The following is a 14,453-nucleotide window of genomic DNA, read 5'->3' as shown; positions in this document are numbered from 1 at the left end:
TGTCCGCCTATGACGCGGAATGCCTGGGTTCGAATCCTGGCAGGAACATCAGAAAATTTTTCAGCGGTGGTTATTCCCTCCTAATGCTGGCAACTTTTGTAAGGTACTTAGCCATGTAAAAACTTCTCACCAAAGAGGTGTCGCTCTGGGGTCCCTTTTCATTGAGCTTAAAATTGAATCGGACAACACTCATTGATATGTGAGAAGTTTGTGCCAGTTCCTTAATGGAATGTTCATGGGCAAATTTGAAATGTATAAAATACCCATCCTGAAGTTGATGGTATAAAAAAACAAAAACTCGGCTGCAGAATTATGAGGCAGTAGGAACCGATGGATTCCAGTTGTGATATTGAAGGCAAGTATCGAACAACTGGGTTGAAATCAGTAAAATTTTCAGCTTCATTAAGCGTCAGTTGTGAGCAATTTAGTCTCTTCTCATAACAGTATCACTATGCGGCACGCTGCACTATGGACAGAAATGGAAGAAAAATTGTAAAAATTAATATCTTTAAGAATTTTGATTTTTCAACATGAAAATCATTAAAATTTTTTATTTATTTAATAATTAATTAATTAAACATTGCAAACAACACTGGTTCAAATAGCTCACGCACGTTTCATGTTATGTTTCACTGTCAAACATCTTCAGTTTGGTCTATAATTTAATCATTAATCATCTTACAAACGAACAACGCTTGCAAATTAATGAATTTTATTATCAAAATGCGTGCTCTGAAGCAGTTCATTGAGCGTTTCTTTCATTTTACGACGAAGCTAATTTTTGGCTCAATAGGTACTTAAATAAGCAGAATTGTCGATTTTGAAGTGAAAATCAGCTAGAAGCATTGCAATAGCTACCGATGCATCCAGAAAAAGTCACAGTTTGATGCGGTTTATGGGCTGGTGGCATCATTGGACCGTACTTCTTCAGAGATGATGCGAATCGTAACATAACTGTAAATGGTGAGCGCTACCGTGAGATGATATCCAACTTTCTTTTGCCCAAAATGCAAGAGCTTGACTTGCATGGCATGTGGTTTCAACAAGACGGTGCCACATGCCATACACCACGAGTGACAATGGACTTATTGAGAGGCGGGGAACATTTTACTTCACATTCGGGACCGGTCAATTGCCCCACAATGAGTGAAAACCAAATTACTTAAAGACCGTTGAAGGCCGAATAACTGATGGAAGATCTGTCAAATCAAAAAAACAAACAGCTAGATACCTTTTCGGTTTGGTCTGCGGAAGACTAGAATAAACAGTAAAATCAAGCCCAGAAAAAAATCGCTAAAAATGTTTAATAAAAAATGTAATATGAAATAAAATCGTTTTCTATTAAATAATTAATTGAATCAATTATTCCTTTAATTGAATATGTTTTTTTTAATAACAGTCTTGATTGAAATATTTGCAATTAAAAAATTTATTGATTCCATCAACTGGAACGAAATGACCAATACGTTCAACATTTCGACAAATTCATAGCAATCCCATAGCAGCCAGTTCTACACAAAAAAAAAAAAATAAAAATCGGTTTCAATCACGAAATTAATGTTAATTACAATTTTTGAAGAAATAATTGAAAAAAATTGCACATGCAATTAAAGAAATTAACGCTTAACGCTCAGTTGAAATGTATCGTTGCGACCGAAAGACTGGCGAGATCTGGCCAGGCGCGTAACGACTAATGGCACACGCTTGAATACCAAGCATTCCCTCAGATCCTGAATCTATACTTGGGAGGCTAAGGCATTGTAATCCCAATCTTTCACCCACTGAGTGGAAGATTGGTAAATTGGATGAGGTTGATGGTGACCAGAGACTTGCAGTATTCGTACTCAATTCTGAATCTCTCGCAGACCTCAGAAAGTCTGAAGGAGTTGTATTCTACGGATTCAACAAGTTAAAACTGAAGGTGTATAGAGGCGGTGATTTTGGGGAATCAAGAGGCGACTCATTAGTTGTTGCTAAACATTTATCTGAGGAACTATCGACCACATTTCTAAAGTCTCATCATCTCATCGTCATCCGGTTGGATTGAACTGAACAGGCACTTCAATAGCAGCATGATTTATATATTTCGAAATATTCAATTAATTGGGATTCCATTGCAGGATATTGTCCGGCTTTAGAACATTGTTTAATGATTCGATTAACTTTTTAATTTTCATTTTTTTATCCTTTGAACGCTCCTTCCAGTTATATCGCTGGGGACGATATGGAAAATGGTGCTTAAGTAAAATCAATTACAGATATAATAAAGGAAGAGGTATAGGGTGTAAAACCACACATTTTTCTATTCAATATAATTCTATTCTATTCAATTGATTTTTTAATTGAAACTTAAAATAATTTCAATGCATATTAAATTAAAAAATGATTGAATAAATAAATTTTTTATTTCAAAAATTCCAATCACGACTGTAATTGAAAAATGCATATTCAATTAAAAAATTATTGAATCGATTTTTTTTTTTCAAATAAATTTTCAATAAAATGTTTAATTCAAAAATTTTTATCGATATTTTTCTGTGTATGTACCGGATTTCAAAAAGAGATTCAAAAAATTTCAATAATTTCTTTATTTCGATCAATTCAAAAATGAATTGAAAATTTCGAGAAATTTCAATCGCGTTTTTGATTGGGTCAATAAAAAAATAATTGAAATTTTTTTTAATTTCAATAATTTTTTTAATTGAATATGAAATTTTTTTAATCGAAAACTTTTTCATGGTTTTATCATTTTCATTATTTATTTTATTTACTTATGAAAGTAATACAAAAGCCTTCGTGGGTAAAACGCATCACTAAGACGCATTATTGAAGCATTTTCAAAAAAATTAATTAATTGAAACCGATTTTTATTTTCAAATCGCATTGGTTTTAAATCTGTCTACAAAATCGACACCTTATCTTCAAAATATTGGTTAAAGTCGATCTGCCCCTAACTATAAAATAATTGGAACCTGTCAGTGTGATTTCAGACGCGTTACTGGCCCTACAGTTTTCAGTTGATGAATTCGCAAAACAAAAAATTGTTTTTAGCCTTTAATTGAAACCTAGCATCTTCAGTCAGTAACTTTTTATTACACTTGATTTTACTTCAAATATTTACTTTCTTATGGCACGTTTACGTTTGGTTATTGTTTTAAGAAATTGTAGTGTTTATATGCAAATTATTTTTAATAACAAATCAGTTAGATAACTTTTAAATAATTATAGATATGATATTCGAAAAATATTTGCATTCTAGGAAAGCTTAATTCACAATGATAGATAATTTCATCAGAAAGGGCAATTTCCTTTAAAGGCGGTTTAAATCTATATGGGAAATTTAAAAGCCAGATGTGGCACAGTCGAACTGTTTAGCTTTTTAATGCGATTTCGTTGGTTTAAAACAATCATTCTATTGGTTGCCCAAAAAGTAATTGCGGATTTTTTAAAAGAAAGTAAATGCATTTTTAATAAAACTTAGAATAAAATTTAATCAAATATACTTTTTTACACTTTTTCTAAAGCAAGCTAAAAGTAACAGCTGATAACTGACAGAAAAAAGAATGCAATTACAGAGTCACAAGCTGTGAAAAAATTTGTCAACGCCGACTATATGAAAAATCCGCAATTACTTTTTGGGCAACCCAATATTTGTCCCATTATTCACACGTGTCAGACTGCCTTTGCTATAGAAAAAACAAACCAAAAATCGAGAAAATAAAAATAATCATAAAATGTGCATAAGCATTTATAAAACTATTCTGTTCACTTAACTGGTGAAGGAAATCTTAAATGAGGCACATTACAGAAAGACACATTTTTGTTGCCAGATTCGAATTTTCATAAAATCGTATCCATCTCTGTAGGATGGCGGTATGTTCATTTTATCATTCAATTTGTTTCTCGACGAAATAACGATTTCCGACCCTAAAATAACCATATTTGTCCGTCTTTGAGTTGTAATCTCGCTTCAGCCATATTCCTATTTTATCCATTCGCATATAATCTATTCGAAATGATAAGGGACTTCCTTTTTATAGCCGGCGTGCCGCAGTGCGACACCTCTTTGGGAAGAGGTTTTAACATGGCAAAGTACTTTGCCGGCCGGCACGGAATAATTGGGGCCCCACACGAACTGGAACTTTAAGCTCCGACTTGTCTGGTGTTCATCGTCGTAACGGGAAGCTTAGCTGAAAGCTAACGGGCGCGTCCATAGGTTGCGGAAAGTGGAAAGCATCGTTGTTTTTGTAGCAGTGTGTTATACACTGAGGCAGCAGCCCTTGCCGATGAATAACTCCATCGGATCAATCCGGTACGTACAATCGGCTGCCATGGGATTTTATGCGGAGTGGCTGCAAATGCGGACGAGAGCGGTTTCGAGACGAGAGTCTCAGTGAGGGGTCAGGTGACACTGATTCTCACTTATATACTGAGTAACAATGATACGCCATCACACCTAATATGGTTGAAAAGTCTACTAACCAAAGACAAAACTTATCCCATAGTGGTTGGTGTGTGTTGCTATCTTTGGCTTTCCTTTTCTATTTGCAATCTCTAATCATTGAGCTCGTCTCGAAAGAGAAACAAACAAAACTTTTAAACTTTCAGTGAAATCGGATTATAAATGCGCCTTTATGTGGCCAACACTTTAAATCGAGATATCGGTCTGTATGGCATCTATATCCAAATCTGGGCCGTTCTAGGCTAAGTTGCAGAAAAATGTCGAAGAGCCTAACATAACTCACTGTCCCAAATTTCGGCGAAATCGGACAAAAAAAGTGCCTTTTATGGACCCAAAACCTTAAATCGGGAGATCGGTCTATATGGCATCTATATCTAAATCTGAACCGATCTCAGCCAAACTGAAGAAGGATGTCGAAGGGCCAAACACAACCAACTATTCCAAATTTTAGGAAAATCGGACAATAAATGCGCCTTTTATTGGCTCAAAACCCTAAATCTAGAGATAGGTCTATATGGCAGCTATATTCAAATCTGAACCGATCTGGGCCAAATTTAAGAATAATATCGAAGGGCCCAACACAACTCACTGTCCTAACTTTCGGCGACATCGGACAATAAATGCGCCTTTTATTGGCCCAAAACCTTAAATAGAGAGATCTATATCCAAATCTGGACCGATATGTGCCACATTGCAGAAGTATATCGAGGGACTAAACTTAACTCGCTGTCCCAAATTTCGACGACAAAGCCTTAAATCGATAGATCGGTCTATATGGCAGCTATATCCAAATCTGGACCGATCTGGGTCAAATTATAGAAGGATGTCGAAGGGCCTTACAAAACTCACTGTCCCAATTTTTGGCAAAATAGGACAATAAATGCGCCTTTTATGGCAGACCGAGAGATCGGTCTTTATGGCAGCTATATGCAAATCTAGACCGATCTGTGCCAAATTGAAGAAGGATGACGAGTGGCCTAACACAACTCATTGTCCCAAATTTTAGCAAATTTGGATAATAAATGTGGCTTTTATGGGCCTAATACCCTAAATCGGCGGATCGGTTTATATGGCAGCTTTATCCATATCTGGACCGATCTGGGCCAAATTGAAGAAGGATGTCGACTGGCCTAACACAACTCACTGTCCCAAATTTCAGCAAAATCGGATAATAAATGTGGCTTTTATGGGCCTAAGGTCTTAAATCGGCGGATCGGTCTATATGGGGGCTATATCAAGATATAGTCCGATATAGCCCTTCTTCGAACTTAAACTGGACAAAAAGAGAATCTGTGAAAAATTTCAGCTCAATTAAAATAAAAAGTAAAACATTTTGCAAATGTCCCCAGCATAAGGAGGGGTTAACCACTCTAAAAATTTTCATTGATGTTCTTCCCAGGATACGAACCCAGGCGTTTAGCGTCATACGCGGACATCCATATCTCTACGCTATGGTGGTGGTTTGACGATTAGAAAGGTTTAAAATAATTTCAAGATAAAATGCAATTTAAGGTAATATGGACGTCAATATTTAAATTTGATTCTTGGAGCTACTGCAGAGTTCACTTCATATTCTATTGAATTATAGGAATTTATAAAAACATATATTTTTCTCTCCTATAAATTTTTGTTGTTATTAACAATTGTTTTTCTCTCTTTCTCTTATTTTTCAGACGGCGCGCGGTTGTTGGTGGTATTTCTTTTCAAAATTCACCGAATTCTTCGATACCTTCTTCTTTGTAATGCGCAAGCGTTGGGATCAAGTCTCCACTCTGCACGTCATCCATCATGGCATTATGCCCGTTTCTGTATGGTGGGGTGTTAAGTTCACCCCCGGTGGCCATTCGACCTTCTTCGGTTTCCTCAACACCTTCGTGCATATCATCATGTACACCTACTACATGTTGGCCGCCATGGGTCCCAAAGTCCAAAAGTATTTGTGGTGGAAGAAATACCTTACCGTTTTGCAAATGATCCAATTTGTCTTGGTCATGATTCACTCATTCCAATTGTTCTTCAGAAATGATTGCAATTACCCAATTGGATTTGCCTATTTCATTGGAGCCCATGCTGTTATGTTCTACTTCCTCTTTTCGGACTTCTACAAGAAGTCTTATTTAAAGAGAGACAAAGTGAGTATTTTTTAATTGTTAATATTTAATATTATTTTAAAAATGTAAAACTTCATTAAGGCTGGTACTATGTTCGCTTCTCGCGTTGAAAATTTCAATGATGACATAATTCTACTAGTAAAATTTGATCACAAATAATATAGAAATATCCACACAATGAAATCAAGCAGTTTGTTTGCTTCGTAGATAATTTTTTATCACAGATAAAAATAATTTTGAGAAACAACAATTTTTGTCGAAAAAGCGACGACAAAATTTGCTAATTTTCCTGCAACAATTTTGTTAAAACTTAGCGACCGAGAATACAAATTAGTTATTGAAATGCACTCTTGGCAAGCCAACGTATAACAACAACAACAATATATCCATAAGCAAGACAAAAACCAGAAATCGTCTACGAATTCGGTCCCAATTCGGTACAACCTAAAATCTCCCATCCGAATTTCCTCAAAAGAATTTGTTGGAAATCCAAAAAATTTAAATTATTTTATCTCTCAAGTCTCTACAAACCTACATCAAAAAAAAGAGTCTTCAATTCAACGCTCAAATTCGATGAGAATATAAAGTTTCACAAACAAATTTGTCAGTTGGTTTTTTCTATGAGTCATTTTTTCTGTGTATAATCTAAAAAAGTAATCGCGAATCAATATTAATGTTCAATGAAAAAAGCGAACATAGTACCAGACATTAAACGTAAAAATATTTTAACACTCAGAATAATAAAACCTAAAAAAAGGAATGAGTCCAGATTTTTGGGTCACTGGGGTCCTTTACCAAAATATTGCCGTTCTGGTTCCCATAGACTTTATATAAAAGGCATTTTGAAGATCTTTGCTTAAAATCTCGGATGGGATATACTGACTAGGGTGTACATTTATTCGTATTTTTGCACTCGCTTAATCGTTTATTTGAAAATTTTGGTTCAAGTTCGATAGAAGTTTTCGATTAACCGTTTAATCGATTTATGTATCTAATAAAATAAAACGGGATTTTGTGGAGGTTTTATCCTTCAATTATATTCCTCATATATCCATATTAGGTGTGATGGCTTCAAGGGCCGTGCGTTGGTATGCATTTGAATCGTATTAATAGCGAAAACGCATCTGTGATACAATTATCACATTAACCACGCTCGACAACCCTGCCTATTAGCTGTACTTTTTCCCAATGCATGTATTTTTGTGCCATGACAGACATTCTTTCTATGGCAAATTACACTTCTTCTATACTAACAATGATTTTGTGCATTTGTTGGAAGTTGCATTGATGGCTTCGAACGCTAGACAGCGGCAACGGCTCTCGCTGTTGCTCCATGTGCCCAAGTTCGAATTCCGGCCAGGCTCTGCCGATTTTTTTTTTATTTTTCAAGATTTTTTGCCTGTTAGGGCGAAGATCATTAAATTTAAAATTTTTGTTTGTTTCTCTTTCGAGACGAACTCAATGTCGGAGATGTAAATGGAAAAGGAAAACCAGAGATAGCAACACACACCAACAACTATGGGACGCGTTTTGTCTTTGGTTAAAAGACTTTTCAACCATGTTAGGTGGGATGGCTTCATTTCTCATATATTTATATCGATTTGATTTGTAAATAGGGCAAATGGATCCAGGTTCCTCTTTGAACTAAAGTAAGATATTCTCTTCCCACTCGAATGAAAATTTGCGAAGTAGTGCCCAAATGATCGAAAAATGCAGACAAATGACACATTTTATGTGTTTTTAAGTCCGTCTGTCTGATGAAATCACGCTACAGTCTTTAACAATAGAGATATTGAGCTGAAACTTTGCACATATACTTTTTTGATCCATAAGCAGGTTAAGTTCCAAGATGGGCTATATCGGACTAACTACATCTTGATATAGTCCCCATATAGACCGATCCATAGATTTAGAGTCTTAGGTCCATAAAAGCCACATTTATTTTTCGATTTTGCTGAAATTTGGGACAATGAGTTTTGTTAGGCCCTTCGACATTCTTCTTCAATTTGGCCCAGATCGGTCTAGATTTGGATATAGCTGTCATATAGACCGATCCGCCGATTTAGGGTCTTAGACCCAAAAAAGCCACATTTATAATCCGATTTTGCCAAAATTTTTGGCAGTGAATTGTGTCAGGCCACTTGACATCTTTCGTCAATTTGGCTCATATCGGTTCAGATTTGGTTATAGCTGTCATATAGACCGATCTCTCGATTTAAGGCCTTGCGCCCATAAAAGGCGCATTTATTGTCCAATTTTACTAAAATTTGGGACAGTGAGTTGTGTTAGGCCCTTCGATATCCTTCTTCAATTTGGCTCAGACCGGTTCAGATTAGGATATAGCTGCCATATAGACCGATCTCTCGATTTAAGATCTTGCGCTCATAAAAGGCGCATTTATTGTCCGATTTTGCCAAAATTTAGGACAGTGAGTTGTGTTAGGCCCTTCGACATTTTTCTGCAACTTGGCCCAAATCGGTCCAGATTTGGATAAAGCTGCCATATAGACCAATATCTCGATTTAAAGTCTTGGCCCTATAAAAGGCGCATTTGTTGTCCGATTTAGCCGAAATTTCGGATAGTGAGTTGTGTTAAAATCTTCGACATCCTTCATCAATTTGGTCCAGATCGATCAAGATTTGGATATAACTGCCATATAGATCGATCTCTCGTTTTAAAGTCCTGGCCCCATACAAGGCACATTTATAATCCGATTTCGCTGAAATTTGACACAGCGACTTATGTTAGGCGTTTCGACATCCTTATCGTGTATGGTTCAGATCGGTCTATATTTGGATATGGTTACCAAAAAGACCAATATTTGTTATACAAAATTGAACAATGACTCGTACTTATTAGTATTTGGTCCAAATCGGGACATATTTCGATATAGCTGCTATGGGGGCATCAATTATGCATTTCTCATCGGATTATGACGATAGGTGGTTTACATATATACCCAAGGTGGTGGGTATCCAAAACTTAACGCCTTTTTACTTGTTCGAGATCATTTTTTTAGAATTTAGAGCGCATAATAAGCCGATTACTGGCTTAAGTGGATGTCCATAGTGGCATGGGACGTATTAATTTCCGCGCCCTCTTTTCAACCTAACCTAACTATACAAATGCAAATTTTGCCCATAAACATTCCACTACGGAACAGGGGCAAACTTCTCACATATCAATGAGTGCAGTCCGATTCAAGTTTAAGCTCAATTATAAGGGGCCTCCTTTTTATAGCCGAGTCCGAACGGCGTGCCTCAGTGCGACACCTCTTTGGAGAGAAGTTTTGAATGGCATAGTACCTCACAAATGTTGCCAGCATTAAGAGGGGAAAACCATCGCTGAATTTTTTTCTGATGGTCTCGCCAGGATTCGAACCCAGGCGTTCAGCGTCATAGGCGGACATGCTAACCTCTGCGCTACAGTGGCCTCCTAACTCCTAACTATACCCACACATTATTTCTTTAATTTTATTTAATTTTTTTCCTTTTATTTTTTCTTTTTCTCCCCACAGGGAAAGTCACACAATAAATCATACACAAATGGTGCCATCAAAACGTCCACTGCAAATGGCAAACCTGAGATCAATGGCAATACCAAATTTGCCGAATCCATCGCGAAATTGGAGGACTATGCCAAGAGTACATCGCCGACAGCCGAAACGACGAGACAGAGAATAATCGCTGCCGCTGCTGGCAACAATTAGAAATCATTAATCAAAACCATGAACAAATCAAACAAAAACACTGTGGTTTTCTTCTTCGTCTTCATAAATAATTTATTAATTTTTTAATAAAAACAAAAAAACCTCCCCCCCTCCCCCCAATAATTTTATTTAGTTTGTAAAGTTAGACTTAAGTTTATATCGATAAACAAAAAAAATAAAACAACCAACAAACAAAAGAGCACAAAGCAATAGCTGGAAACCGAAAAATACCCATCATTCAAAAAACAAAATCAATTTCATATTAGGACCAAGCTCCGTCCTATTAATGATACAATCAAATAATAAAAAAGTGTCTTTTAGACGATCGATCGCTCACCCCAAAAACTTATACACAAAAGTCCTATATATAGGAAAGTTAAGACAAACGTTATAGAATTCCAATTAAAATATGGACAGGCAGCTTTAACTTTGTTTCAACTCCTTTTTCTGGGACTTTTATGTTGGGCATGCACATGGTGGTGATATACTCAAGTGTACTTAATTTAATGACATTGCAATTGCCTTCAACTGAAAATGTATTAAACGAATACCAGTACAACTATTGATTGCATCTTAGAGAAGAGTTACAAAGCAACAAAACAACAACAACAAATATACTGTTTATGTAAATAGTCTTAAAGTAGACCATAACAAAAAAAAAATACAAATGCTCGCCTAGAACAAAATTAATATATTATCTATTTTTTACAATGCCATGTAGTTGTGACACATATTTACAAAGAAACAAAAACTCTGGTAGAAAAATTAGTTAATTTTTTCTTTTGACATCAATAAGCAAATTTCGATAAAACGCAAGGACTAAGAAAACTTTGCAATAACTGGAAGTAAGGAAACAACAAAGAAATTTAACAATAACATAAGAAATCACTGTAATATTTTTTTAAATCCCTTTCCCTTTTTTTCGAAAAGAGAAAACGCTTAATTTTGTGGTATTTGCAGTTTTTTAAGTGAATTATATGTAATTTTATGTACGTGTATTTGTAAGTTGAAAAAAAAAGAAAAACATTTGTATTTTTGTTATAATTTTAATACGATAGATATTTAATAAAGAATGAAAAAAAATGAAATTTCAAGAGAAAAACAAACTATTCATTTGTTTTCATATGCAGTGCAATTTTCCCACAAAATCTTGTTCTAAGTTGGCATCACTAATTGCAATGTGAAAATCTTTATAACGCTGTGCAGCATAAGCGAATACCTACCACCATGGACTCTGCGAAAAATGAACAGTAATTAGGCGCCATAACAGTGGGCACCAAACAAATAAGCCCAAAACAAGTAAAAGCGTGCTAAGTTCGGCCGGGCCGAATCTTATATACCCTCCACCATGGATCGCATTTGTCGAGTTCTTTTCCCGGCCTGCTTCTTAGACAAAACAGGATATAAGAAAAGATTTGCTCTGCTATTAGAACGATATCAAAATATGATCCGGTTTGGACCACATTTAAATTATATGTTGGAGACCTGTGTAAAATGTCAGACAATTCGAATAAGAATTGCGCCCTTTGGGGGCTCAAGAAGTAAAATAGAGAGATCGATTTATATGGGAGCTGTATCGGGCTATACACCGATTCAGACCACAATAAACACGTATGTTGATGGTCATGAGAGGATCCGTCGTACAAAATTTCAGGTAAATCGGATAATAATAATCAAGATCCCGATCGGTTTATATGACAGCTATATTAGGTTATGAACCGATTTGAACCTTATTTGACACAGTAGATGAAAGTAAGAATAAAATACGTCATGCAAAATTTTAGCCAAATCGGATAGGAAATGCGCCCTCTAGAAGCTCAAGAAGTCAAGTCCCCAGTTCTGTTTATATGACAGCTATATCAGGTTATGAACCTATTTGAACCATACTTGGCACAGTTGTTGGATATCATAATAAAACACGTCGTGCAAAATTTCATTCCAATTGGATAAGAATTGCGCACTCTAGAGGCTCAAGAAGTCAAGATTCCAGATCGGTTTATATGACAGCTATATCAGGTTATGAACCGATTTGAACCTTATTTGACACAGTAGTTGAAAGTAAGAATAAAATAAGTCATGCAAAATTTTAGCCAAATCGGATAGGAATTGCGCCCTCTAGAAGCTCAAGAAGTCAAGTCCCCAGTTCTGTTTATATGACAGCTATATCAGGTTATGAACCGATTTGAACCATACTTGGCACAGTTCTTGGATATCATAACAAAACACGTCATGCAAAATTTTATCCCAATTGGATAAGAATTGCGCACTCTAGAGGCTCAATAAATCAAGACCCAAGATCAGTTTATATGGCAGCTATATCAAGTTATGGACCGATTTGAACCATACTTGGCACAGTTGTTGGATATCATAACAAAACACGTCGCGCAAAATTTCATTCCAATTGGATAAGAATTGCGCTCTCTAAAAGCTCAAGAAGTCAAGACCCAAGATCGGTTTATATAGCAGCTATATCAGGTTATGGACCGATATGGCCCATTTACAATACCAACCGACCTACAAAAATAAGAAGTATTTGTGCAAAATTTCAAGCGGCTAGCTTTACTCCTTCGAAAGTTAGCGTGCTTTCGACAGACAGACGGACGGACATGGCTAGATCGACATAAAATGTCACGACGATCAAGAATAACTTTATGGGGTCTCAGACGAATATTTCGAGTAGTAACAAACAGAATGACGAAATTAATATACCTCCCATCCTATGGTGGAGGGTATAAAAACGAGAAAATTGGGATGCGCAAATGTACTCCATAGTACGCAAATCCACACTAAAAATATTTCAAATTTTGTTCTAAAATTTGGCTGTATTTTCATAATAAAGGAGACTGAAAATCCCCCTGCCACGACCGAGACAGGAGGGGATGGCATCGAAACGGGACCCGACAAGCCCTGTGCGGGTGGGTCACTAAGTTGGAATGGGCTCAATGTGTGCGCCAGCGGGGAAGCACGAAACTCAGTAAGTACATCGACAGCAGCACTTAGTGAAGCATCTAACGAGAAATTATCCACACCGCAAGTGCCCAGTGTCCTGAGGAAGAGTGGTTCCACAGCTTTCTCACCTGCCCCTGGATGCGTACGAAAGCTCATCATGACAAGTTCTAACGAATCTTGTGAGGATGATGGAGTCAGAAGACGAGACTTACACAACAGTGGTGGAAGTTCTGAATCCTGACTATGGTTCGGTATCCACCATTGTAAGACCGCTTCGGCGGCACTTAAGGTCTTCCTGATGGCAGGGGGATTTGAAGTGGTTCCTATCCAGAAACCCTGGTTGTGGTTCGTTGGCTAAGAATTCCGGGATTTAAACTTCTAAGGGGTACGGGGAATGGGAGACACAGAGCCTGTATTCATGCAAAGAGTAGTATACATGTATTTCTTCTTCCATCGCTAAGCACAGAATATTTAGTAGTAGCCAGCCTTGAAATAAACAAGTCTCATTACTGTCTGACTTCCCTATATATGGCACACGAATCAGAGATGCCGCCTGAAGACGCTGGTTGAAGCCACTTCTGTAGGGAATAAAAGCCTCATTGTAGGAAGTGATGCTTATGCACATCACTAGATATGGGCAAGTTCGGATGTCAACGAAAGGGGTGAGCCGCTGGGATATCTCTGTGGTCCGGCACCCTGGCACAACTGTTCAGCCATCTCGTTGAGAGATCTGCGACAGTCGAGGGCGGTTTTTGTGTTCTCCAGGGATTTAATGGCTGCCTGGTTGTCTGAGAAGATATTTATGTCAATCGTCGTAATGACATTATATCTTAGCCATTCCGCCACTTCCTTAATTACAAGGATCTCTGTTTGATACACACTGCAGTGGTCTGATAACATCTTTGATATGACCAGTTCTATATCTTTAGAGTACACCCCAAAGCCCACCTGGTCGTTTAGTTTGGAACCAACCATATAGAATTCTATGTAACTTCTGTTACCAGGGATATCGTAGTCTCAATCGGTTCTTTCAGGAATAGTGGTGCAGTAATTTTTATCAAAAATCGGCTCATGTAGGGTGTAATTCACACTGCCTAGAACATCGGATATGGTATCAAGGATAACACAGTGTCTGTAGCCGCCACATGACCAATGAGCAAGCTCTCTTAACCTAACGGCAGTGGTCGTTGCAATTTGTGTAGCCACAATGTCCCGAAGCATA

The 14,453-nt window shown here is 36.9% G+C and overlaps 1 protein-coding gene across 2 annotated transcripts in view; it reads left to right on the top strand.

The window, feature by feature from the left end:
• LOC106082230 (elongation of very long chain fatty acids protein 7) overlaps nucleotides 1–10,393 on the top strand; it is a 125,338-nt gene extending 114,945 nt beyond the window's left edge. For both annotated transcript variants that reach the window (XM_013244620.2, XM_013244619.2), the window contains exons 5-6: nucleotides 6,136–6,594; nucleotides 10,091–10,393. In XM_013244620.2, coding sequence (XP_013100074.1) covers nucleotides 6,136–6,594; nucleotides 10,091–10,282 — 651 coding nt within the window. In that variant the 3' untranslated portion in view covers nucleotides 10,283–10,393. The remainder of the gene's footprint in view (nucleotides 1–6,135; nucleotides 6,595–10,090) is intronic.
• The last annotated feature ends 4,060 nt before the right edge of the window (nucleotides 10,394–14,453 follow it).

This window comes from Stomoxys calcitrans, chromosome 2 (assembly GCF_963082655.1).
Source record: "Stomoxys calcitrans chromosome 2, idStoCalc2.1, whole genome shotgun sequence".
NCBI lineage: Eukaryota > Metazoa > Arthropoda > Insecta > Diptera > Muscidae > Stomoxys > Stomoxys calcitrans.
The sequence above is the reverse complement of the archived record's forward strand: the minus strand, read 5'-3'. Positions and strand labels throughout refer to the sequence as shown.